Source organism: Aphelocoma coerulescens, unplaced genomic scaffold (genome assembly GCF_041296385.1).
Source record: "Aphelocoma coerulescens isolate FSJ_1873_10779 unplaced genomic scaffold, UR_Acoe_1.0 HiC_scaffold_123, whole genome shotgun sequence".
NCBI classification, from domain to species: domain Eukaryota; kingdom Metazoa; phylum Chordata; class Aves; order Passeriformes; family Corvidae; genus Aphelocoma; species Aphelocoma coerulescens.
This window is the reverse complement of record NW_027183480.1, coordinates 78,485-105,217: the sequence shown is the minus strand read 5'-3', so window position 1 is coordinate 105,217 and position 26,733 is coordinate 78,485. Positions and strand designations below refer to the sequence as shown.

The 26,733-nt window shown below is 43.1% G+C and overlaps 3 protein-coding genes across 10 annotated transcripts in view; 2 read left to right on the top strand and 1 right to left on the bottom strand.

The window, feature by feature from the left end:
- LOC138100655 (synaptojanin-1-like) overlaps positions 1-8,577 on the top strand; it is a 55,096-nt gene extending 46,519 nt beyond the window's left edge. For all 5 annotated transcript variants that reach the window (XM_068998535.1, XM_068998539.1, XM_068998538.1 and 2 more), the window contains 3 exons: positions 2,083-2,191; positions 3,126-3,337; positions 6,464-8,577. In XM_068998535.1, the coding sequence (XP_068854636.1) occupies positions 2,083-2,191; positions 3,126-3,337; positions 6,464-7,315 (1,173 nt within the window). In that variant the 3' untranslated portion in view covers positions 7,316-8,577. The remainder of the gene's footprint in view (positions 1-2,082; positions 2,192-3,125; positions 3,338-6,463) is intronic.
- Positions 8,578-9,646: 1,069 nt separating this feature from the next.
- LOC138100657 (cilia- and flagella-associated protein 298-like) lies at positions 9,647-16,573 on the top strand. Its single transcript, XM_068998545.1, has 7 exons — positions 9,647-10,005; positions 11,116-11,283; positions 12,469-12,536; positions 14,058-14,216; positions 14,551-14,682; positions 15,990-16,085; positions 16,175-16,573. Exons 1-7 carry the CDS (start codon positions 9,867-9,869, stop codon positions 16,283-16,285), a joined length of 873 nt encoding a protein of 290 aa, XP_068854646.1. The 5' UTR covers positions 9,647-9,866; the 3' UTR covers positions 16,286-16,573.
- A 100-nt stretch (positions 16,574-16,673) lies between these two features.
- Positions 16,674-26,733, bottom strand: part of LOC138100656 (protein eva-1 homolog C-like) — a 36,982-nt gene continuing 26,922 nt past the window's right edge. For 2 of the 4 annotated variants that reach the window (XM_068998540.1, XM_068998542.1), the window contains exons 5-8: positions 26,405-26,548; positions 23,038-23,109; positions 22,303-22,395; positions 16,674-21,423 (exon numbers count right to left, since the gene is read on the bottom strand). In XM_068998540.1, coding sequence (XP_068854641.1) covers positions 21,026-21,423; positions 22,303-22,395; positions 23,038-23,109; positions 26,405-26,548 — 707 coding nt within the window. In that variant the 3' untranslated portion in view covers positions 16,674-21,025. The remainder of the gene's footprint in view (positions 21,424-22,302; positions 22,396-23,037; positions 23,110-26,404; positions 26,549-26,733) is intronic. The other 2 variants (XM_068998543.1, XM_068998544.1) reach the window with 1 other exon arrangement.

Below are 26,733 nucleotides of genomic sequence, written 5' to 3'. Positions count from 1 at the left end.
TAACAGTAGCAAGTAGGAGCCTTGCGAGAGGGAAGAGGAAAATGTTTTAATAGGTACAGGTCTTCTTAAAGAATTACGGAGAAATGGGATTGTTTGGTGATAATTTTTTGACTTTGCAGCGTATTCCAGTATTGGAACTGCTGGAAACTACTGTTGAAAGTCTCCATTGAAATAAATTTTACTGATTGATTTTTCTTAAAGAGATTGATTCTCACAGTGAACAATTCGTGATCTTGGGTCTTTCTTTATTTTCCCGGAAGTGTAAAACGGCCTCTTCTAAAATTTGGATAAAGAAAAACTGGTGTGTATATATATATAGGAAAGAATGTATTCATTTATCACTGTGTGCTTCCCTTTTTTTCCATTTTTTTCTCCTCATAATGTGGAGCTAGCACAGGATTTGCCATTTTTAAATCAGAAGAAAATCTGATGTACAGAAGAGTCTTCACCAGTGTCTTGGAACTGGCATAAGAGCAGCATTTTTTTGTCCATATTATCAAAACAGAAAGTGCAAAACAAACCAAAAAAGGCTCCAAAACCCAAAAAACCCAAACATAATAGAAGGCCTGAAAAAACATCTAAGATGCCTTAGCTCAACCCTTGTTTGGATTTCCTATCTAACATTCCAGGACTTGAAGGGAGCTACAAGAGAAATGGAGAAAGAGGAACTGTTTCTGAGGGTCTGGAGTGCCAGGACAAGGGAGAATGGTTTCAAACTGACAGAGGGCAGGGTTAGATGGGATATTGGGAAGGAATTCTTCCCTGTGAGGGTGGGGAGGCCCTGGCGCAGGGTGCCCAGAGCAGCTGTGGCTGCCCCTGGATCGCTGGAAGTGTCCAAGGTCAGATTGGATGGGGCTTGGAGCAGCCTGGGCTAGTGGAAGGTGTCCCTGCCCGTGGCAGGAACTGGATGGGTTTTAAGGTCCCTCCCAACTCTAACCACTCGTGGATTCTAGGAATGTTTCTTTCCTTTGTCTCAGGTAATTTTTGGGTTTCATTTCAAGAATTTCAGGACCAGGGACAGTAGCTGCAGTGGGTGCTGCTTCCCACTGAGGGATCCTGAGGGCTGGTTTATACTTTCTTTCTTTCCTGTTCCTGTTTGATTTTTTTTTTTTTAATACATTTTGGTGTATAATCCAATCATCTTCCTGCCTACTATCAGAGTATTCAAAGAAATAACAAAACAGATCTTGGCAATCTCAGACCAGACAGGAATTTCTGAGATCAGGTGGCTGAAAGAGTTTGGAACATTGGTAAATGGACTCGGCCAAGTATAAGGAGTCGAATGATATACAAAGTCAGAGACATGTATCTAGTAAAACTAAGATCACAAATCACACCTTTTTTATAGTGGGAACGTTTCTTTGCTTGTTTCTAATTAATTTGCGCAATAGGATTTGCTCTGAAAACCATTCCTAGAACGTCTTCTGGTACACAACATTTTACAGGGAACAAATCTTACAAACTATCTCATCTTACAGTCTTTTTGCCCTTGAACTCTGGCATTTTTATCCCAGGGCCTTTTATTCAGCTTTCAGTGTGGTGTGTGTAATTTACTCTTCTTCAACTGTAATCTGGAATACCTTCCTGTGTCTCTTTAAGTACTGATATAGACTTTTAAATTTACGTTCTGAACATACTAACTTCTATTCCATCAACTTTAGGGAGACTTCAGCCTTCAGATGAGGCAGAATGTGTTTCATTAATAGTGCTTGTTGAGAAACAGGAGACCTCCAAATAAAGTAGTTGCTCGTTGGTTTTGTTGCTTACAACAATTCACAGACTTAGGTAAATTATCTTATTAATACTAGCAAAATAGTAACTGTTTCTAACATCGTTGCACAGGTAAATATTTCTATGAAGTTGAAAATGGTTGTAAAAATCCTTTGCTTTGAATTGAACCATCATCGTGTTTTGAAAATACATTCTTTGTTTTTGCCTGTGCATAAAAAAATTGGTTCAGTAGCTGTTACCAAAGAATTTATTTTTCACAGAATCCTGATTATCCTGAATCATTTAGCAGTAGATGACTAGAGATCCAAAGTAGAACTAAAATACTTTTTTTTTCACCAACTTTCCTGTCAGACTGTTCCTCCTCGAGCTGGAGTTATCAGCGCCCCACAAAGCCATGTCCGTCCCTCGGGGGCAAGGCCAGCACCTGAAACTCAGACCAAACCAGTCGAACCACCAAGGGGTAAGTTTCCTTTAGAAGTTAAATATAAATGTCACTATTCAGTCAAGAGCTATGGTCTGTGGTTTGAATGCTTTGTTTTCAACAGGTGTCTCCACTTTTCACTAGAAATTGAGATTCTTGAGTGTAATAACATTTCACAGTTTGTGTTAAGCATCCAGAAGTATTGCAGACCCTTTCTAGATGCTGATCTCAAGATCATGTGAGATCTTGACCCACAGATTTCACGGTAGCAGAGAAACTCTGCAAAGATGGTTTTGGTCTGAGCATGCCGGTGTGTGCCATTGTGGCTACTGATGACCAGACACTCTATGCACTGGTTGTTGATTTGGAATAGCTTTTATATCTGACTCTCAAAGCAGCTTCCTAAACTTACAGTTTAAAAAAACCCTTTATCTTTATAAACATATCAATACGCATTTTATAAAAGTGACTTCCAAAATACTTTTTGATACAACTGAAGTACATTTATGAGTGACGTGGCTTCTGGTTCTCTGTTTTGTGTAAAATCACAGCATGGTTTGTGTTGGAAGGGACCTTGAAGATAATTTAATTCCAAGCCCCTGCCTGTGGGCAGGGACATTTTCCACTATTCCAGCTTGCTCCAAGCCCCATCTATCCTGGCCTTGGACACTTCCAGGGTTCCAGGAGCAGCCACAGCTTTGCTGGGCAACCTGTGCCAGGGCCGCCCCACCCTCACAGGGAAGAATTTCTTCCTTAGATCCCATCTAACTCTGCCCTCTGCCAGCTTAAACTTTAGTAACAATTTTTAATGGAGATCTGCTGAGTTTTTGATGGTTTCTAGTCTTGTTGCCAAGATCACCTGCTGTTCTTACTGCCCCTTCCTCTGCAGTTCGCTCTGGTGCTTCCCCATCCTGCCATCCTTCAGATTTGTTACAATTAGTTACCCTGAAAATCACTGGAAATGTACTTCCAGGCTCACCATTGCTTCCTGAACCGCTAAAGCCTCAGGCTGCTGGACCTGCTCAGCCCAGCGCTCCCGTGCTCAGGATGCAGGAGCCCCTGATCCCTGTGGCACCGCATCCGTCTCAGGCAAGTGCCCCACAAAGTCTGGAGCCCCCCCAGCCGCCGCCCCGTAGCCGCTCATCTCACAGTTTGCCTTCTGAACCTGCTCCTTCCCAGCAGCAAGTAAGTAAAAAAAAAAAACCCTCGTAGATACATTCTTTCACTATGTAAGTTAACACAGCTTGTACTGAATGCTGCAGACTTGTGAGGAACCCTTAAAGCAAACACAGAAACAAAAATAAGGGTCCAAAGATTGGATTCAATGGTCATGGGGCCCTAGGAGAGTACTAATTGCTTATGTATTGTCCATGAATAACGTCTTAAATACTAAACATTGAATTAAGGATTTCTTATGATGGGCTTACAACTTATGGACAGCTCATTCTTAAAATTATGTTGTCATTTGGCAACTTTGAATGGAAAAACACTCAATCTAAAAAATTAAATTTTATAATGATATGTGCATGACAAGCTGTATAGTAAGTAGCTAGCACAGGTTTTAAATAGTTACTGCATGATGTGGTGCTTTATGTTGGTGATCATTCATTATTTATCACTGTATGATAAATAAATGAATAAATTAAATCAATATATTAATAAATACTTAAGACAAATAGAATTCTCCCCATTCCCCAGTGTCAGTTAAAATATAGAAACCTATCCAAATAATGTGAAAAATTCATACAGCAACATTAACATTGTGTTCTCTGGGACCATTTAGACTGTTAAAATAAAAAACCACCAATTTTTCCTAGGAAAAGCCATAGTTTCTTACTACTGCTTAAAAATGCAGATGCAGGTTTTCAGTGCTGCTCAGGTTTTTCCTTATGCCTACGTCTGAAGCCATTTTTTTGCTACAGCAGTTAATGCCTATTTTGTACCACAGGGAAGCAGCCAAATTCAGTCCTCAGTGAGCTGATTTTTGAATTCAAATTGAAAAATATCTTTAAATGCTTTTCCTTTCTTTCTCCTGAACCTCTTTCTTTGCCTGTGAACTGCTTTTCATTTTGGAAATTTAGACAAAAAAAATGCACTTTTTGAGGAAAGGTCTTTAAAGAAATACAAGGTCTTTTGAGAGGTAGTGAATTCCAAGCCCATCCTTCTGTGCAAATCTTGATTGTAATACTGAAGAACCTAAATCTCTCCTTATAAAAACAATTGCTTGTACAGTGTGAATATTCAGGACTCTGTTTGCATCCATACATTGAAAAAGAGAATTAGTTACTGTAAATAGATCGTCTTTATTGTAAAGAAAGCAGATTCTAGTTTTTCATAGAATGAGAGGCATTATGGTTTTTTCGGCTTGCAAAACAGTTACTACAGATGAGGGATCATACCAACACAGCTCCCAGAATGAGAGCTATGGGTTTTTCATGTTAACAGGTTACTAGAATGAGACCATGCCTGCTCAGATCCTTATCATTCGTCTCCAAAAAGTAGCACAATCAGCTGCACAATGAATGTCTGTATGGAAATATCATTAGAATGGACTTGAGTTGGATTTTTTTTATGACTCTTAATGGTCAAGCTTACAGTAGAATGCAACAGAAATTGAAAATTTTGTGTAGTGTGTGTAGTAAATACTTGTGGTTTGTGTTCATGGCTCAAAAAATGGCTTTGTGAAAACTTCTGAAAGTATTTTTAACATGAGGTTGCTTTGTTTCTTGGATTTTCTTCCTAACTTTCTTTCCTTTGATGTCTGTTTCTCTTTCACAAGCAGGAGCAACCGTCAGGGTAACAGGTATCTGACTATTTACCAACCTTGTATGTGGTCTCCATCTATTCAAGCAGAAAAGATGTATGAATGATGTTTTCATACATCTGCAGTCCCATCCCCGTTAAAAACCACCTGTCTGCATTCATGGATTGACTGTCATACCATAGTTTGCTTTTTCCTTTCATAATGCGTTTAAAAATGAGACTGCATTTATTAGTGCCAGAGAAACTATTTTGCATCATCATCTTTTGTGAAACAATTGGACCCTCACCTGTGTTGCTTACTCAGTGCTGAACCTCCTGGTCTCGGTCTGTTTGGGGAAAAAAAGATCAGCGTTGGCAATAAATGTCCTCTTGAAAGCAAATAAATCCTGATGCTATTGCACTGTCAAAATATTTTTCAAACTAAACCCCATATTTCACATTTCTCAGGGAACAGAGAACTTACTATGACCCAAAGTAAAATAAACTGTTTGTTACAATTCTAAAAGCATTTGGTTCCAGAATTACTGAGAACAAATTTTTACCTAGAATAAGGAGCAATTTGGATTCATAGTTTCTTTGGGATCTTGTGCTTTTAAATGGCCACAGAATTTAACCAGCTGGTGCCAGGCTGCATTTGATTTCTATTCCTTCTACAGTTCAATTTTTCACATTTTCCCTTAAGTTACTCAATGCCTTTGTTTTAATATTATTTTGCAAAAGACTTCAACTATAGATGGCCATTTCAACTGTTTGGGTATATTAAGTTTATCTGTTGAAATCATAAAATCTTCTTGTAACATTTGAATTCTTAGAAGCTGTTTTAACTTCAGCTTAATTCATTTGATAAGGGGGAAGTTCCAAACTCTGTTCTGTCGGTGTGCGTACTGAACAAAGTAGGTACTCCACCTTTTTGGACAGTTCATACAAGGTAAAAAAGTTGCATTGTTGTTTGAAGCAATGTATAAAAACAGGAATATTTTGGTTTTAAAAGCTGAGAAATTAGGTGGAGAAAATGATCTTCTCCAAGGGTAACTTGTTATTTTAAATGTGAAACCAGTGATTGTCCCTTTCCATGCCAAGAAGTGCTGGAGATGCCTACGGATGCCTGTCTACATAGAAATGTCTGACTGCATATTCTAATAACACTAATGTTTCCTTTCATTGTGGTGCTTTAATGCTGCTTGTAACATCAGTATGATAAATTCCCAAACAATGTAACCTGGAGCTTTTCATTTCATAGTTGTGCTGGGCTATCCCTTGTTTACTGTACAGTAGCATTTCCCGAACATTTTCTTACCCAACTTTCACTTAGTGTTTTTTGCTGGGATTGTGACCTGCAGGAAGCAGGTTCCAGCTGCATCAGCCGCTGAGGGGAGGAAGTGGTGTTTAACAACTTACAGGCTTTTTGTTAGGCAGGGGGTTCAGGCTGTTGTTTCTGTTCTAGTTAAAGCAAAATTGGGTTGAAGTTTCAGCTGACGAGTGAGAATGGGGGAGGTAGGAATAACCCAGAACCAGCTGTGATTCCTGAGCACGTTGTTTCCTTTGCAGCTGAATCCCAACGGGACATGCATCACTAACCCTGAACCCCAGCTCAACAGTGACCCTTTTGAAGACCTGTCATTACAGCTGCTCGTGTCCAAGATGCAGACATCTGTCCGAACATCACCTGCTCCAACCTTAAACCACAAGGAGTTGATACAGTTGCCTTCAGCAACACAAACAAGTGCTGATAATTCGAAAACTGTAAATTGCATGCCAGCAATGCCTCCTATTCCAACCTTTCACTCATCCCAGGAGCATCAGCACAGCTCTCCAAATCCATTTATTACTGGGCTGAACTGCTCAAATCCATTCACTGAAAGAGCTCCTAACGCTGGGAACCCATTTAGGACAGAAGTGCGGGAGTCTGGGATAACCTCACAGGTACTGGTAGGACCTTCTGCTTCCCACCCATTCCCTTCTCTGCCCCCCCCCAGCTGTAACACAAGCAAGCCTGTATTTCCTGTAGATGTGACTGAAAACACATTTTGCTTGCGAAGTAAATCTCTCAAGGTAGAAAACATACAGCCCAAAGGGTGGGTGACATTTGATGAGGACGAGAACTTCAACATGAAGCTGAAGCCATCTGCGAGTGTTCCGGATTTTAAGCGACTCGGCTCCAGGAAGTCAGCTGGATGCCCAAGTTTGCTGGGAACTGAACAGAAGACTTTCCTTGGTTCAGACTTTAACTTTGATGGTGACTGGAATAAAAGTTCTACTGATTGCTTCTGTACAATGCCAGCAAGAAAACCACCTGCACCCCCTGTACCATCCAGAGCAACCAGCAACAGGTCCCCCGCAGACCCCTTCCCCTCCCCGGCACCCAAGGTGTCACCAACTCATGATTTTACAGAAAGATAGATGGTCAGAGATACATGAGGTAATATTTGTTGCTACATTTATCCAGTAGAATAATTGGGCATTTGAGATTATTCTGTGTGCAATAATTAATTGTTAAATGCACTGAAACTTAACTCTGCTCATAAACAGCCACTTCTGCTTGTGTATAAATTTTGAATGTGTATATATGGTGGAGCACAAAAAATTGTCTGAAGTTTATTAAAATCCCGATGTAATAGTATTTGAATAGACAAAAAGAGAAGGGTGAGCTACTGTCTCACTAAAATCTATCAATCCTGGACATAGATTTTGCTTAGGGAGCTCTTTCATTTCTGTTCCCCTTTGTGGAATTTCACAAGAAGAGGCTCCCTGCTGGTAGCCTCCCCCCCTCCCTTTTGACTGTTTTGTTAGTTGATATTTATAAGTATTTACCAAAGAGCTGCCAAAGTTTATTGAGATTTGAATGTTGACAAGTATTGTTTAGAAGCTGTTTAATTTATAACAGAGGCTATGGATATTTGTGAAGCTTATATTTGAATTTGAGGCACAACAAAAATAGTTTACTTTCAGAATAGAAACAAAACTTTGCATATTAATATATTCAATTACTCTCCTGCGTCAGTACATTTCAGTTATTAAATCCTATTGTGACATACACTCACTAGCACTAATTCAGAATAATTGTTCCATATCTTCCATTTATTCATTACTATTTTAACTATGCTTCTTTTTTTTTCCCACAAATTGGAAACAGCTGATACAGCAAGCTTTTCCTCAATCTCTGGAAAAAAAATCCCCTTGGCTTCTGAGATACAAAGCAGTATTTACCAGTTGCAGCCTATGTAGCGTGCCAGCCAGGGGGTGAAACAACACACTTGGATTGTATTTAGAGTAGTGAAACACCCCAGGGCAGCACGCTTTTTACATCCTCAAATGCTCTCACAGTATGATCCATGAAATAATCCACTATTCCTTCGGACAGCCCCTGGTCAGCCACGAGCTGCAGCCGCCTAGAGGAGTGACAGTGAGTTTTCTATTGCGCTTTTTTCCGTTCAGGTCATTCAAGTTGTACATTTGGAACAGCAGTGGTACTACTTGTGCTTCAGTGTGTGAGTTACCTTGTTTTATGCTGTTGCTGCAAACATCTGTGTGGTTGATGTTTTGGTATATTCTTACATTAGCAAACCAAATTGGGGGGGGAACTTTTGCTAGTGGGAGTCACGTGATCAGTATGTTGTCAAATATTTAATTGCAGTGATTAAAAACTATCTGTCTGAACTGTACCTGGTGTGCGGCACCTCTGCACTTCACAGGACTGTGGGGACCGCGGGGAATGCTCCAGAATTCCAGTATCTGTATAAATATACATATATATATATATATGAGCTGTAGTAAGGTGCTGCCATGTGTGGATGGGGGCAATGAGCAGCAGTAGACGCTGTGAAAACACAGAGGATGGAGGTGGGACCCACTCCCCACGTGTCCCTGGACTCTGTTCCCGGTGTTCCCTGTCCCGGTCCCACTCACCTGTCCATGGCTGTTTCCCCTGGGACACCCAGGTATGCGTGAAATATTCCTGCCCTTATGATCCCAGTGGTTCCTCTCTGTCTGTGCCCCTGTGTTACCAAATCCTCTAAAATTGTCAGGATAAATAAAGCCCTCTAAGACCGTCTTTTTAGTGTCAGTGAGTCAGGCATTACTTTATTCTTGGCCAGGGGATGTGTGGCTGACAAAATTCCAGCCTCCACACAGACCCTGACACAGAACTTTTGCACTTACTGATACATTTTAGTAAACAAAGACGTTAATTTATTGGTTCTAAATTACATAATTATCTTTCATTCATTAGTAATCTGTCCTTTAATGGTTATTGATTTCTCACTTCTTATGCTAATTAGTCCATATTTTTAGTCTTTTTCTATATTTCCCTTTAGTAGGGAATTTCCAATGCTGAGTCTTTACCTGGTAGTTTCTGCAGTGTCCTTGTGATCCATAAATTCTGCATTCTAAATGTCCAACCTCACCACTCCCTCTTTCTCTCCCGGGCTTTGTTCATTGGAGCATATCAGAGTTAGTTTCTCGAAACTGAATGTTTCAGTACTTTTCCCAAGCTGTTGCCACAAAAATAGCTTATGACAATTTTTCTAAATGCTGGCTGAGAGTAATTTAAGAATAGTCCGCTATTTGTAATTTATATACGTGTAGGTGATGATTAATTAAAATAATTAATTTAAGCGGCAATTAAACTCCTTAACTGCAATTATTGAGACGTTCTAGTGTTTCCAACACCGGGCCGGGCGCGCGAGCCCTTCAAGCGGCTCCCGTGCCCTCACGGGGTGGCCGGAAGCGGAAGCGGCCGCGGGACCGGCGGAGGCGCCGTTGCGGTGGCGGCGTCTCCGGAGCGTCCCGGCGGATCCCGAAGGATCCTGGTGCTGCCGGCGGGGGCGGCAGCGGCCCCACCGCGCTCTCAGGGCGTCCCGAAGCGCCGGGAGCGGCCGGTCCCCGCGTTCCCTCCCTGCCTCCGGTATCCAAGGACTCGGCTCCGTTGCTGAGGGGCCGCCCCGCCCCGGCCATGGTGCGGCTGCATGTGAAGCGCGGCGGTGAGAGCCAGTTTCTTCTGGAGACGCCGGGCAGCGCCCGCCTGGCCGAGCTGGCGCCGCTCGCCGCCCGCATCCACAACGGGCGGCTGAAGGTGCAGCGCCTGTGCTCAGGTACCGCTGGGGGGCCGCGGGGGGCGGGAACGGCCCTCAGGAGCCGCCCGGGCAGCGGGAACGCGCCGCCTCCGCACTTAACGGGGCCGTGATCGCACAGTGCCACCGCATGTGAATTCCCGCCTTTGGTATTTTAGTGAGGGCACTGCACAGCGCTGAAAATTCTCTCGCTGTGTGTGCCGGCAGCGGCTGCTTAAGTCACGGAATCGCGGAATGGTTTGGACTGGGAGGGACCTGGAAGCTCATGCAGTCCCACCCCCTGCCGTCGACAGGGACATCTTCCACTATCCCAAGGTTGCTCCAAGCCCCATCCAACCTGAACTTGGACGCTTCCAGGGATCCAGGGGCAGCCACAGCTTCTCTGGGCAACCTGTGCCAGGGCCTCCCCACCCTTACAGGGAAGAATTTCTTCTTCCTGATATCCGATCTAACCCTGCCCTCTGTCAGTTTGAAGCCATTCCCCCTTGTCCTGTCACTCCAGACCCCTGTCCAAAGTCCTCCTTCAGGGCACTGTGAAGTGCTCCCTTATGACCAGCAGTCCCCCAACAGGTGTGTGAGGTTACATTGGCCACCACATGCATCCCCTGACATGCAATGGAGTCTGTGATGTGTCTGAATTAGCACTGAGTTCACTTCTGAGGCAGCCTTAAAAAACCTTTCCTGCCCCACCGTAGGGCTGTCAGAGCAGAGATTCCTGTCAGGTGAGCCTGACCTGGGGGTGCAGTTGACCCACACCTGCTGTGCACCAGCCACAGTGTTTGTGGGGTGTCTGAGGCCCTACTGAGGCTGCTCTGAAATTTAAAAAATCTGACTAGGGAAATACCAAAAAGAAAAGGTTTATGGCTAGAAAGTACCATGCGGGTTTGCGTCCCTGCACATGTCATTTGTTATGTTGTTTTATGGGTATGTGAAATGTATACATTTCAACATTATTACAGCATCCGTATCTATATGTGTGTTTATAGCCCTCATTATTTATTCCCTGTACTTACTTGTTGAAAAACTGAAAGCTAGGGGCACAGTTTACCTGCACGTACATCGTGTGAAAGCCTTTTGGAAATGGACTATAGTAACAGAGACTTTTAATCTCGTTCTCTAAACACTCTAAAGAGATGGAGGAGCTAGCAGAGCATGGTATTTCCTTGCCATACAATATGCAAGGACTGGCAGATGAGCAGATCAAAGAGCTGAAGTTAAAGGATGAGTGGGCAGAGAAGTGTGTCCCAAGCGGTGGAAGCATCTTCAGGAAGGATGAAATGGGGCGAAGAAATGGATTTGGTAAGTCAAATGTAAATGCTTGCTTCTCTCCCTTCAGACACAGATAATCTGTAATATAACAGGGAACAACAAATCCCTAATTCTGGAATGGGATAGCCAAACTAATGGTCATACACACAGGAATTCTGTCTTGGGTTACAACCTGGGGTAATGCTGATTTACAAGCCTAAAGAGCAGTATCTCTCTTCAGCACATAAACAATCACCAGGAGCAAGTTTGACTGTTCCGGTTTAGTTTACTCTCCCCATTTGTAAATGTATACTTGAGAACTGGTTTTCTCCGGGGACTCCAAGATACATTAACAAGTTGTTTTTCTAATATTTCTCCTTTTCTCTCATTGCCTGGGGCTCAGATTCACTGAACATGTGTTTGTAAGTGGGAGGACAGCCTTATGATATTGATGAAGTTGGAGTATTGAACAGTGTGTATATGTAAGCCAAACCGAGTACTGTCAAATGATGCACTTAAGTGGGACATAAGCTGGGAATGAGTATGCTTTAGCTGTATTTTTGTTTTTGAGGACAGGCTTGTTATAGCAACTAAAACAGGTAACTGTGATATGAAATGTACAGTGTATTTGCAAAACTGTCTTTGCTATTAGATTGAGATTTTAATTAGAACAAAACACAACTGCAAGCTGTTACGCCCACTTAAAGCACATCTGCTAGTACAGCCCACAACAGGCCAGCAGGGAAGGAGCCTTGGTTTATGTTGTGGAGGGTATGGGATTATGTTTGTTGCTTTCTACTTAGTACCTGTGTCCCAAATGAAGTTCCAAGTCATAGAACCATGGAATCACAGGATGGTTTGGGTTGGAGAGGACCTTAAAGCTCATCCTGTTCCAGTCCGCTGCCATGGGCAAGGACACTTTCCACTAGACCACACTGCTCCAAGGCCTGTCCAACCTGGCCTTGGACACTTCCAGGGGTCCAGGGGCAAATACCAGTCACATATCTCTGGGGAAAAGTGAGTTTGTTTGTCCTGTGAAAAATACTGCTTGTTTCTTAAGTTAGTAAGAAGTACAGGAATGAACTATCCAACTGGCAAATAGGCTGTAGCGTAGTGGTGTTTCTCCTGCTTTACAATTTCATACTGTTTCGTTTGCTCACAGTGGGGTCTGGACAGGTTGTGTGCTTGGTTTCTTGGCAGTAAGTGTAGACTATGAAATATGTATCTTACTTTTAGCTCCAAATGAAAAAATGCAGCAAGTTATAAAGAAGACAATAGAGGAAGCCAAGGCATTAATCTCTAAGGTAAGTTTCCTCAAGTGGTGTGTGGGGCTTTCCTAAAAAGTGCTGTGGAGCTGGGCATCTTAAGTGAAACCAGACTTTTCAGTGCAAGGACTGACAGTTGTTGAGAAATGCCATGAAGTGAATAGCATAATAAAATCTGACATTTTGGTTAATGATTTTCTTTGAGGCTTTTGGTGAGTGGTTCAACAGGTTAAGGAATCAGATACTAAACTCCAAGGGAATGCTGGCAACCTAGCCCGTGTGGAATGATTAAAGCACGTTCACCCAAAGAACGCATCCACACAATTTGCTATCGATACGTTCTTTGGGTGAATGCTTGTCATGCTTTCTGGTGAAAAATTAACTGCATTCTGTGCTGTTCTTGGAGTTCATGAAGTTTTTTGACTTTTATGTGTAATTAATTGAAAAATGTGTTCTAATCTCTTAGATTATCACAGAATCACAGATGATTTGGTTTGGAAGGGGCTTGAAAGGTCATTCAGTCCCACCCCATTGCCATGGTTAGGGATGCCCTTCCACTAGACCAGGTTGCTCAGAGCTCAATCCAGCCTGGCCTTGAACACTTCCAGGGATGGGGCAGGGATTAGGCCTTGGTTTGACAAGCACTTGGACTCATGCTCAGTCCTGCTGAGTGTGTGCGTTCAAAGACAAGCACAAGGTTTGCCCTGATGGCATGGTGCTCTCAGGTATTCAAATTCACATTACTAGGTCTGTAGGTGCTCTGTGTTGTGTTTCAGCTTTTGTAGTAGGACTTTGCAACACAAATTTAGTAATTTGTGAATGGAGTTAAGGATAGTTTGGGAAGTGGTTTATTTGGTTCACCACTTGATAAAGACAAAAGAGAAGAAATGTGCCTGTGTATTTGTGGTTGCACTGGCCAGTTAGCCAGATCAAGAACGTCCACAAGGAGGCAACATTCCCTTACCCTAGTACTTAAGAAACTCTTAAATCTATTGGGAAGAACTTAATTTCTTCTCTTCCAGATGTGTCATGTTTCTTCTTTATCCGTGCAGTAGGATTTAGAATGATCTCAAGTACTTGGTCTTATGTGTCTCTGCATGAGCTGTGCAATTTGCCAAGCTTTACACTTCTCATGTGTGCTTTACTTTTTTCTCAAGTTTTAAGCCCCTTCTCTATCCCTTGCTTTAATTCTGCTGGCTTGAATCATGTTCATGAGTCACAAGTGCTTGGAGCCAAAGCATTCCTGTCTGGTATCTGTGGTCATATGTGTCCTGGTTTGAGTCCTGTGTCCCACAGGCCGTTGTTTCCTGCACAATTTAGTGAAGATGTCCTTTTTTTGTTTCCTCCCCCATCCCATGTAAGCAGGCTAAACAGAGGCACCAAAGGTGAGAGATGTACTCCTGAGTCAGTATTCCAATGAGGAAATTTGCACTCCTAATATCTTTGGGCAGCCTGTTAGCTCTGCTCAGATATCCCATCACTGAACCTTTGAACTGGGCACAAAGCAAAGTCTCTCTGCAGGTTTGTTTGTATTGCCAATGATCCTTGTCTGTATTTCAGAAACAAGTTCAGGCCAATGTGTGTGTTAATATGGAGACGGTGAAAGATGCGTTGGAGCAGCTCCGAGGGGCTGTGATGATTGTGTATCCAATGGGATTGCCTCCACATGATCCAATTAGGATGGAGTTCGAAGATAAAGAAGACTTGTCAGGAACTCATGTATGCAGTGATGTATTCCCTTTATATGTAGTCCCTGAGTTAAACATGGGCTATGCTGTTCTTCATCATATCAGTGAAGGCTGTTTTCACCTCCAATATGGAGAATTTGTTGCCCAAAATGTTTCTATTAGACCAAGATTGAATGGAATATAAATAAAAATGCCATAGATGAGTATGAGGAGAAAGATCTAGAAGTAGAGTGTAAAATTACACTTCATGTAAGGAATTCCAGAATGATTTTTTTTTTTTTTCCCAGAAAAAAAAATCTGGTTTTGGAAAATAGAAAGCAAGAAACAACACTCCCCAACTCTTCACCTTATTTATTTTGTCACAGGCTGGAACCGAAGTTATAAAAGAATCGGAAGCACAGCTGTGGTGGGCAGGAAAGCAGTTGGAAGAAACAAAGTTGCTCTCTGACTACGTAGGCAAAAATGAGAAAACAACCATCATTGTCAAGATCCAGAAAGTGAGTATTGCTTGGAGATTTCTCTACAAGTTCCTCACCCTTGGTTGTCTGTTCTCTGTGGGAGAGAACTATCCCTAGGAATATAAAATGGATTAGATTAGTTCCAGCTTGAGCATCTTAAAACTGTACATCTATTTTATGGTTTGAATGGATTATACTCTTGGGTTTTTCTTCAGTAATTCTTTAGCCTGTCAGTCATGTACTATAGTTGCTACTTCTTGCTCCATAGTGTTTTTGTCAGGTACAAAGAGGTATTTAAAGAATAGATGAAATACAAACTGAAAAGTTTTATGGCCAATCTTGCCACCTGCAGGTTCTGCAGTGCATCCCTGAGAGGGGGTAAGTCAGGTGATTTATGTGTTTGTCACTTAGAAGATCAGAATTGCTTTCTCTTTCCTCTCAGGGTCACTGGAAAATGGTGTGGCATCTCAGTAGCCACTAAAGTCTGGGGTCCCAGGAATGTTGTCTGTTTAATTAGCTGAAGGAACCGCTCAAAGAATGCGGTGCAGTACAGGAGTTTCTCTCTGCCTAAACTGCCTCAGACCCTGTTCATTCTTGAGAGCATCCACTATCTCCGTGCAAGATGCTGTGTTTGCAGTTGCTGACAGCAGGTGTTTTCTGCTTGGTCCATCATTTCTTCCAGGAGCCCAGTAGCCTGGATAAGCAATTTCCTTTTATATGTAGTGGTTTGTAACTCCCGTACTTCCCTGCCTTACTGAGTGCTAAGCCATCCTGTGTCTGTATTAGCAGGGGCGCTAAAGATATGGGCACATCCTGAAATGTCTAGAGTGACATTAAAACAGATGTATTATGTCTTTTAGAGTGGAAACTTAAGTAAAATAGACTCAATCCTGGTGGCATGTTCCACTGATGTCCACAAAATTGACAGCATGATTCAGATACAGAGATGAAAAAATAAACCTCACTTGAAAAAACAACCCTTACTTCCCTGCAAGAGTAGTGAGGCCCTGGCACAGGTTTCCCAGAGAAGCTGTGGCTGCCCCTGGATCTCTGGAAGTGTCCAAGGCCAGGTTGGACAGGGCTTGGAGCAATCTGGGCTAGTGGAAAGTGTCCCTGCCCATGGCAGGGGCTTGGAATTAAATGATCTTCAACGTCCCTTCCAACCCAAACCGTTCTGGGATTCTATGAATGCAGAAGCAGTTTCTCAGCATTTATTTTCCTGTCCTGAGGGACTTTATTAAATTTGACAATCCAGTTGTCTGAAGAAAGGTTTTTGATGTCTTTGTGTAGCAGCTTCTCCTTTGTATCACAAATGCCATCGGCAACGTTTACAATTTCCCTTCCAGAAAGGACAAGGAGCTCCAGGGCGGGAGCCTGTGATCAGTCATGAGGAGCAAAAAGAGATGATGCTGTACTACTACAGGAAGCAGGAGGAGCTGAAGGTAAGTGTTCTTTTGGAGCCTGAGAGCTGAGCTGCTCCGATAGAGCTCAGGCTGTGTCCCTCACCACCTCCCTCCCCTCTCTGCCACAGAAACTGGAGGAGGAGGACGACGACTCATTTCTAAATGCTGAGTGGGCAGACAACCATGCTCTGAAAAGGCAATTTCACGGTGTAAAAGACATCAAATGGGGTCCAAGATGAAGCTCTGCAAACCCCTTCTTAAGCTGCTCAGTTGATGCTCTTGTTTGCAGCAAAGACTTGTTTTGTGTGTGGTAGATTCTTCTGACAGCAGCTGAAATTTTCACTTCTGTGGCCTTAGGTGTTCAATAAATGTTCATATTTCTCTGTGACTGCAGCAGCACTTTCCTCTGCAAAGAATTGAACCAATTCTCTTGAAGTTTGGTATTTTATTAGAAACTTGTAATTTGGATATGGAAGTGTCAATCTATTTCATAGATAATAGGTCTAGTAAATATGCACTGGAATGTTTGGTGGTGTTCAGTGGTCTTTTTACTCTCTTCTCATTCTTACTGTTAGATGGTGTGCTCTGGAGAAGGTAATTTATTTTACAGGAAATGAGCTTCCCCCAACTAATCCAGGGAGAATGAAGGTTTTTTATGTGCTTGTTCACATTTCAACATAGCTGTTTCCAAACCATCATTTTGAAATGAGGTAGCCTCTTAATAATTGTTTAAAGGAAGTGTTTTTGTATAAACACAAGTAACATCCTTGTGGACTGCTTCATTTTCATTATTTGCATTTAGTTTTTATTGCTGGTATATAGAGGTTGAAAGAAATTTGTATACAAAAGTGAGCATCATTTGCAGGTAGATTGAATAAATAAACCCAAGTTTAATAGGACCAGATCTCTAAGATGGAAGTAAAAAAATCATCACTTTCCATATTAGTATGGTTGAAGAGACACAGATCAAGTTAAAAGTTGAGTGTTTGCTGAACTCGCAGCTTGAAGACTGGATGCAGAAAAGATAAGTAATGCCATTCAGTGAATTATTAATGGTGGTTTTACTTAAATCGCTGATTTTTTTATTTTTAGGGAAGTTTTGTGTCTGGTAGTTTTTCTTGAATCTCAACTTTACAGTAACGTGGCTTTTTACAACAAGAAAAATCAGCTTTTCTGAGTTGCAAAACTTCAAATATTTTTTATTTAAAATTTATTTGGAATTATTTCACATGGCAAAAAAGTTTTCTAACAAAACACTTGTTCTACCACTTCCTAAGAGGAAAATCAGTGTCCTGGAGCTTATAATATTCTCATCTCCTCTCTGAAAGCAAGGGAAAAGAAGGCGTAGGAAATATTTGACAGAGATTCTGCACTCCTTTGACTGCTGTTCTCTGCTCTAATTGGTGCTGGTTTTTTATTTGGCTGAGCAAACTTTCCGTAGCATTGATGCTTTTTGGAGTTCCCACAACAGTGTTTGTTGATCTGCTGGATTCATTTATTGTGACTGAAATTGAATGGACTCACTGGACAAAGATTAAAGAGTACAGGAGCCCAGGAAAGCCTATAGATATTTAACTATGCAAGGAGATAATGAGATAGAAACACCACACGTAGGTTTGCAAATTTGTGAGTGTTTTGTCTTTCTTTTAAACCACTTATTTCTAGAAGTTTAAGCCACGCCCTTCTAGAGGGAAAATCCATTCTCTCTCAGAGGAGATACACAGCAGAATATTGCTAAACCTTTTGTTTTGTCGCCTTATCACCATCCTGATGAGTGGAAATGGTTTCCACACCTGGTTTCATTCCTTTTCTCCTTTTCACGGTTTTGCTTTCCCACATTGCTCTGTTCTCTGCCTCACCCATGATTCTGGATAAATAAAAAGGACTTATTTGTTGCTTCCTGCAACCTCACCCAGCATTCCTGGCGACAAACTCGAGACTATTTTCAAGGCAGGAGTGAGGAGTTCAAACAGCTACACTAGCATTGCATGTTGCCTTCCAGCAAGTTCAGATATTGATGCTGGGTCATAATCATTTCCAGATGTGTGTCGTGCCCACAGCCTTGTGTGGGGCCCAAACCAAATAGTCCAAACAACTTGCAAGCTCTCCTTTGCAGTATTTTCTCCTTAGGTTGCTCTCCTGGGAAATTGCAGGGATTTTACTGCTGAAACTCCATCCCACTGCCAGCCTTGAGTGTCCTTCCCATAGCATCACTGCTGCTGCCCCATGGCACCCTCCTTGTGGATACATCAGCCCTCAGCCTAGAGGGGGAGTAGATTCCAGCTATGGCACTTCAGCTGCTGGCTTTTTCAGGGCTTGGGACAGGTAAGTGCATACCTCATTAATTTTCTGTTTTCTCTACTGGATACTTTTTCTGCAGAGGGTGTTGTTTCAGAAAGATCCAAATAATTCAATGTCTGTTTATCAGGTTTTCTCATGTTTTTTTTTCATTCTGACTTTCAGACTGCTGTGAACAGTGAATATTTTGGAATGAGGTGAACCACTAATTGACAGCTTTCCCCAATTAGACTTGGAAAGTTTATGCAAAAAGAATAAAATAGCAACCCAAATTCAGACTATAAATAGTTCAGTCAGAGGAACAGATCCTGAGTGAAGCTTGACCTCCCAGCCTGGAGCAAAAGCTGTTTCCTCTGCCCTGCTGACTTGCTCGTGGAGCTGGGGTTTGGACATGATTTGTCACTACGTTGGAGGATCCATTTAAATGAGTACGCATTATTAAGCACTGCACTTCTTTTTCCTCAAAACACATTCCCAGTGGCTGGGAAATGGGAAGCAGCTGGGAAATCTTGGGAAGCAGCTGCTTCTCTGGCACCTGCAGGAATTTTTTACTGTCTGCCCACAGCATGTGGTGGCAGGCAGGGAGGAAAATCAGGAGGGGATCAGGTCTGTTAAATCACTATTTCAATACGAAAGGTCTTTTTCCTCCGAGGCTGTAAAAGCAAGGAGAGGAATGGGAGTTGGGAAAAGTTAAACGTTTTGCCCCAAGGAAGGGACTAACTTCCGAGTTTGCAAACTGGTTTCTGCTGATCTGCTGCACTGCAGTTGTTTTGTCACCAGGAATGTAGACCCTGGTTTCATCTGGGAATCCCAAGGAGGGCTATCAGATGGGTGGTTGTGTGGATGAAGTGAACAAAACAGGGAGAGGACCTGTGTGCCCAGTGGCAGGAGCAAAGGCATTGGGCACAAAATGAAACACAGGAGGGTCCCTCTGAACATCAGGGAACACTTTGTCACTGTGTGGATGGCCGAGCACTGGCACAGCTTGCCCAGAAAGGTTGTGGAGTCCCGTCCTTGGTTGGACCAGGTGTTCTCCAGCGGGTCACCCCTAGGGCACACTGACTTTACCTAGCCTTGGGCAAAGTGAAGTCGGAAGGAAAGATAATTCCCAGCTTTTGTTAGGATGGCAGCTTCTGACATCCGAGGCTTTCCAATAAAAATGAGGGAAGAAAATGCATAAATTTTAGTGGCTATAAGCATTAACTGTCAGACAGATAACTTCCAGAAAAGATCCAGCTGGGTGTCAAGTGGCCTATGGGCCTCAGGCTCTCCAGGAGGGAGTTTCACCAGGACTCAGAGTTCTGGGTAGCCCACCAGAGCAGGGGGCCCTGGAGCCCCTGCCCTCAGCCTGCTCCAGGTCAGAGCCCAGCCCGCTCCAGTAAAAGAGGAGGATCAGGTTTTTTTCACTAGTATGGTCTGTCAGCAGAGGGAATTGTTGGGATGTAGATCAGTCCCTTCGTATCTGACCAGGAAATGGGTGGCACCTGCCCCATGAGTCAGGAGGAAGGAGCCAGCTCTGGCCCAGAGCCCTCCCCAAAGGCAAACTTGCGTTCTTCCACCCTCAGAACCAAGGCATGGGCTTCTCCAAACCAACACCTATCAATGTCGTGCATAGCACAGCTTATGACGACTTCCTACTGGAAAGGGGAGAGCAGTGTCCCAGAGGGAATGCAGCCAGGCTCCTGGACTGTGCCTGGCCTCTCCTGCAGTTTCCCAGTGCTCTGGATGACCTCAACCCTCTGTCCATCTCCTTAGCCTCTCTTCCTTCCGCTGATAGGATGCTAATTGGTGGTGAGATTTTTCCAGTTGAGCACAGACAGGATTGTGCCTTAGTCATCTGAGCAAGCTCCCTTCCTCCCTTTAAAGTTTTTCCAGGCTTAATTCGACTTTGTATCAGTAGGAAATGACAAGTCATGTCACTGTTTTCTTTCCAAGTGTTTCATACTACACTCTACCTGGACACACAGCATCTCAGTGGGGAAGCACAATGAACCCATGAAGTATTACCAATAGGAAGTGACATTTTTCCTCCTTTTGTTCAGTAAATTCCCTGTGGGCTGCAGCTAAAATATTGGAGACGTTTTTAAGACAGGAAGGCTGTTGTGGTTTCAGCTTAGATACATTACTGATTTCATTTTCTGTCCAACTGAAACCAAATCTGTCTAGTCTAAAAATTTTCAAGTGAAGATTGCGAACTGATAAAAAATCCTGAGAACATGACCTGTGTTCAAGTGCTGGCTCTAGCCCTGCTTTAGGATCAGAAAAATCAGTGTTTCCCTTAAGTGTTCTTAGCATGGGCCAGTCAGGAGTCTTTTATGAAAGCAGCAGCTTGTCATTCACAGATTTGCCAGCACAGATAGCAGCTGGAGCACACCTCAGGCAGGTCTGTTCTGATGGCTGAATACATCTGCTTAAATATTTTCCACCTTTTTTGATATTCCTGAATATGGATTTGGCAGTTGATCCCAAATTACAGTGAAAAGTAATCTGTAGCATGAATTAAAACTGTGGAGTGTTTTTCACAGAAGGATTTATAGATAGTCAAGGGTATGAAACCCTCTTTTTATTGCATATATTTCTTTTTATTTTACAAATATTATATTCACTGATACAAATGTTCCTTCACAGAAGGTACATTCTTTTTTTTTTTAAGGGATAGGGTGTCATCCAAAATAAGCCATTTATTGTTCATTAATATAAAATGTATTCATATTTCTAGGAGGTGTCATATCCAAACCGCTGTTCATCCAAATTTCCTGTATGATCTGCTCCCTGCGTTCAATCCTTTCGGCCAGTTCTGCTGCCTCTGCTGAGTTATAACCTGAGTAAGAAGGTCTGTAAAGTCCGTCTGTTTCACCCTGGGTGTTTGAAAGGGAGGAATCCTCCCCCTCCTCTTCCTCCTCCTCCTGTTCACTGCTTTCGTAGGCTCTGGCACTCTCTGGCACCAGCTGATCCCTCTTTCTGTGCAATTTCCGGATGTCACTAGCACACGACATGCGGATCACCAAGGCACACAGCGTGAAGAATAATCCTACACAAACACTGGACACAAACAGGAGAGCGGCTCTTTCGGGGTGATCTGCAGGCAAGAAAGCCAGGGCTTAATCACTTTATAAACTGCCAAGGCTGGCTACAGACCCCCAGCTGCCATTCCCGCAGTGTTCCATAGCCATAAAGCATCCAAACCTCCCAACACTCACAGCCCAACCCTGCCAGCTCTGCCTCTCCAAACTGCTGGGCAAAAATGCAGCTTGGTTATAACATCGTAAAATAACAACATGACCCCAACCCTTTACGACCAGCTCACTGCTGTTGTCAGCCAGCTACCAGAACTCTGCACACCTTTTTTGGTTTTTCCAGCCATCCTGCCAAAACAGGCCTTACCCTCACAAACAGGGCTCATGAGAAGAGTGACTGTGGGCTCAGCAGGGCCTTGGCAGCATCTCCAGGCCAGGGTGAGTAGGTAGCACTTTTCTTCCTTTGCACTTAGTGTTGCTAAGTCATGAAACGTGCTTTGTCGCACAGCAGAGACGGCTTGGGTTTGGGATGGCTTCCTTCCTTTTCCTTCCTTCCTTCCTCCCTCCCTCCCTCCCTCCCTCCCCTTGACAATCTGTGTATGTATGCAGCCCAACATTTCCAAAGACAGGTGTTTCCAATGCTCTCACAGGTCAGGGCCAGGTGTACAAAACTACTGAACATCCAACAGTCCCCATTGAAAATATTAATTTAAAAATATATTGGCTGCAGTTGCTTAGAGAGTTTGAATCCTCCAAGGCAGGAAATATTCCCTAAATATCAATTATGCTGGGATTGTCCCATCAACAAGACTCTGATTATATTGTAATAATATCATTACCATAAACGTGGGATTACTAGTTGTAACCTTCGTATTTGGTCCTCCCTTTTCCCATAATGCCATGATCTGGTGAGCCAAACAGTATCAGCCTCATTTTCCTACCTCTAATGTATGCAAATGTAGCCAAGTAGTTAGAGCTAACAATAGTTCCATCTTTCTTCGGAAGTCTTGATTCCCTTGGATCAAGGTTGACACCTGTGACACGAGGAGGTAAGGTAAATTCAATGAATCTACTAAACTCATATTCACCCAGTAACTTTCCAGCTAATGAGTCCACCCAAAACACAGGCAGGCCAGTGCTGTGCTGAAGGAGCTGCAGAACACTTGACCAAACAATGGTTGATAGGTTGAATAAAGTATAATGAACAAATTATTGAAAATATCAAACATCTAGAAAATGGCAAGTTCATTTAAAAGAGCCTATTGCCAAGTGAAACCCCTTGTGCCTATTCCCATTGGGTTTTCTGAAATAATTTTACTTCATGAAGCTTCACAGTTCTCCAATGGCCTTCCCAGCCCAACCATGCCATGTGCTCCTGTTACTGGGGATAGTGTACACACATCAGCGTCATCCTTAACTTTGTGGCCTTTGAAAAGAGCAGGTGTTGGCAGAACTTGTAAAAGATTCTTCACCTTGAAACAACTACAATTTCACTTTTGCTCTTCCCAGCATGCTGGCTCTGGGCAGGTCACTGTTCCTGCAGTGTTGCTGTGACTGCAGGACTGTGCTCACATCCCACTCCCAGCCTGTCCCCCTGCTCTCCAACAGGAAGAGCAGCTCTTTCAGCAGGGTTTCCACTACTTAATCCCAAACCCTGATTCTGTGGTGGTACATACCATCGTTCTGTTTGATGGAAGACTTGTTATCGGGGACCAGGGGGTTGACAGCCGTGAGGATAAGTTTCGGAACTGCAGAGACAAAAGACAAATTCTGTTCTGTTAGTTTTAAGAACCTTCTCCCCAGTTAATTACAAATCCCACTGCTAACTCTGGGTTTATTAACTGGGTTTCTGACAGTGTTATTGAAGGTTGGACTCGATCTTGGAGACCTTTTCCGACCTTAATGATTGTATGGTTCTTGCAAAGTCAGGGCAGCTCTGGGCCTGTGACTGGATTTACACACACCAGCCTGCTCCAGGAACATCCATGCAACTCCATACAGCCTGGCAACCTGCCCCTTGTTTTCAGCCCCTCAAGGGTGTGCCAACCAGTGGATGGAGACAAAATTGGCCTCTAACTTCAGCATAAATTGGGCTACAGCCAGGTGCTAGGTTGCATCTAGATACTGGGTTTGGATGAGGATAATTCACTGTAATTCTAAGATAAATGTTAAAAGTCTTGCATGATGTCATTTGCGAAGCCTCTGAGTTGCTGAGGAGGAAAGGGGGGAGGATGGGAATAAATGAGCTGCATCTCTCTCATTTCATTAATTTATTCCCTTGATAAGTGTTTACAGTCTTCTTCAAATAGAAGAACTACAAGCAGGTGCATTGTACAGACATTGATGGTTCACATATTCTGTGTTGGATGAATGGGCCCTTCTGACACCCAGATCTTGGCACCTGTTCCTGTACTATGTGAAGCCAGATTGATTGATTTTCAGACTGATTGTGAGAGAAAAAAAGGAAGAAATTTCAAGTATGACACTCACCTCTATCCCACATAGAAATATTTGCCAAGAAACAGTGTTGAGAGAATTAAATGGAACAGAGGTTTGCAGCTTAAACAGACGCTGAGGTTTGCAGCTTAGCATAGTTTTCATTTGGAAAACAACTAAAAATAGCACTTCTTTGTGAGCATAACTTTTCTTTCCTTGTGGGCTCAAAGTCAGAGCTGTTTCCTTTCCTCATGAAGGAATACTTTTGGGACTCTTGGCTCCTGTTTGCAGTGGAAGGCCAACAGATACAGGGGTAAATAAGCTCATTTCTATTTTGTCTTGAACCTCATGGTAGTTTATAGCTGTTTTCCTGTGGCAGAATACTTTCCTTGGTGTGTGGGGCAGACAGGGAGCAGGATTGTTTCCAGCCTGCAGTCTGCATTTGCAGGCCTGGCTGTTCTGCACAACATGCCTGTGTTGTGAACAATGTCCTGGGAGGATGCTCAGTCTCCAGCGCCGATGCAGGACCTAGAGCTCCTGTCGCATGGCCTGGGACTCCTTCACCTGTGCTGGTGTCCCTCCTGCTCCCCCTGCAGGGGGAGCTCCCCAAGGCTTTGCTTGCTCTTCTTCCCCTCTACCATTCAAATGTTTATTGTAGGGGAATGTTTAATTCAAAATTGCATGGACAGAAAGAGCTCCTGGCTCCTTGCAGTGCTCATTTTCATTACGGTGCCTTTCAGACACAAGGACCTTAATTAGGATAGGCTACATCAAGTTGCTGAACAGAACAGCTGCTACCAGCATGAGGAATTCTTATTAAGATAATCACATCTGTACTACAACTTGTGCCAGCACTGCTTTGGCAAGTAGGAGTCAGTCACCTCCTGCAGGCTGCCAAAGGCAGCACACAAAGGGACTCTGGCATCCAGGGAGTGCGGATCCTCGTGGGACCACAGGAGCCGTGTTTCCTGAGAGAGGATTCCATGATCCTGAAGCGCGGGCTCACCAAGAGCCACCTTGCGCAGACAGGAGATGATGCTGAGCAGATCACTGGGGGCACTGAGGCTTCAAGAAACTAGCACCTCTTGGCTCCTGCCATGTTTTTATACTGTCAGGAATGAACTGCAAATGTAAAAATGCAGCCAGACTCACTACCCCTAAATGGCTGCTGACCGCTGGGTGTGGCAGCATGGGTTTTTTTCACGTTCCTGACTATGATAGAAATACTTTGAAGTGTGACACAGCCCTGAGAACAAAAGTGCTCTGGTCTGCTGAGTTCCTGTCATTACAGGGGCAGGTCTATTTGCATTATCTTGGGAAGCATCAGACTAGCAGGCATCTTCTAGTGAGGAGAATGAATGTAAAATTTTGTGATTCTGGAATATGCCAAATTCTTCCCATGTTGATTAGATGATCTGTAAAATAATCAGATCTGCAAATCATTGGCTAGTGCTTCACATTGCACAGCCCAGTAAGATTTGGCAGAAGAAAAAAATCTTCCAAATGTGCCAGCAGCACAAAAGAACACTATTTGTTACCCACATGTTTTTGCAAAACCTCATCCCTAAATAACAGCATGCATAACTCCATAACGCTGCTTTTCTGATACACAGATGTGCAAAGAGGAATGACTTGTTGTAGTTATGCTCATGCTAACCAGAGAGAATTACATTAACTCATTCATAAAGGCAGCTGCACAACAATCTAATGTATTGGTGCAATTGGCAGATTCCTGTATCTCTCCAGTAATAGGAAGCTGAATTACTGCACCGCCTTTCACAGCTGACAACCAATGCTTGGGGAGACTGAAAATCTCTCAGGGCTCATTTTCCTCTGATCTTCAGGTAGAGGTGATCTAGCCATCAATCCTACACTGCTGTTCTCAAAAGCATGTCTCGGGTAACCTGTGCCCTTTGACCACTACTCACTAGGGATGCAGCCAAGGGACTTTGCAGTATGTAGCTGTAGAGCTGCTCCTAACAAAGTATTTTAGGGAATTCTGCTCGCCTCTTATGAAAATATATTAGTCTATAGCAAACAATATGAAAAGCTGTTCCCTCTTGTCTGAGGAATGAGCTGAAGTATGTTTCAATCCTGCAAGGGATGTATAACCTCAAATCTTTACTTTTCATAAACCTTCACTTCCCTTTCCATGAAAAGGGAAACCCCTCTGTGAGGGAGAAGCTGTAGATGTGCTCACATGAATCAGGTTTCAGGACTGGGCTTGTACACAGTGCTTCAATTATGCTGGACTGTTTTACCTGCACTGATGCCAGGCAATGCCAGGTTATTTTTCCTAGCTCTGTTGCAGGTGAATTCTGTGGAACTGACTCTTATCTGGATAGTCTTTCTCAAAAATATTGAACTGCATACTTAATATTTTATTGTAGGTTCCATTTTTTGTAGCAAAAACCCCTTAAGTCCAGAGTCTTTGTTAGGTGCCGCTGTGCCCAGGGGATTGTTCACATATTGTGTGTGTCTGTGTCACAAACTTCCTATGTCAAAGGGAAGTGGGTATTTAGGAAGGCTCAGTGCCCGTATGTGGACACGCGTGTGTCTTTGCAAGCAGAAATGAGGGCTTGAAAATGATTGTGCATTTGCTCTTACCACATGCATAGCTGACATTAAGGTATTTTGTCACTCCAGGTAGGCATGGACTTCCAAAATCCCGGCTAGTGACAATGATTTTGCATCTCTGCTTCCCATAACACCTTTTTGATAACACTTCCAGCGCAGTGTAAGACAAACAGTCTGAAAGAAAAACACATACAATAAATATACAACTCTGGTGTTAGCTGAAATGAGAGCTGCTGGATGCAAGACTAGAGATACAAGTCTGCATCTCATCTCAGGCATAACTTTGCCTAAGCAGGATTTCAGCATTAAATATTAAGATTTGTCAATGCAAGGAAGTCAGCTGCAATAAAAATGTGAAC

Coding starts and splice junctions, on each gene's coding strand:
- LOC138100657 (XM_068998545.1), top strand. CDS start 9,867: ATGGTGCGGCTGCATGTGAAGCGCGGCGGTGAGAGCCAGTTTCTTCTG. Junction 10,006..11,115: donor GGTGCAGCGCCTGTGCTCAG/GTACCGCTGGGG, acceptor AACACTCTAAAG/AGATGGAGGAGCTAGCAGAG. Junction 14,217..14,550: donor AAGACTTGTCAGGAACTCAT/GTATGCAGTGAT, acceptor ATTTTGTCACAG/GCTGGAACCGAAGTTATAAA.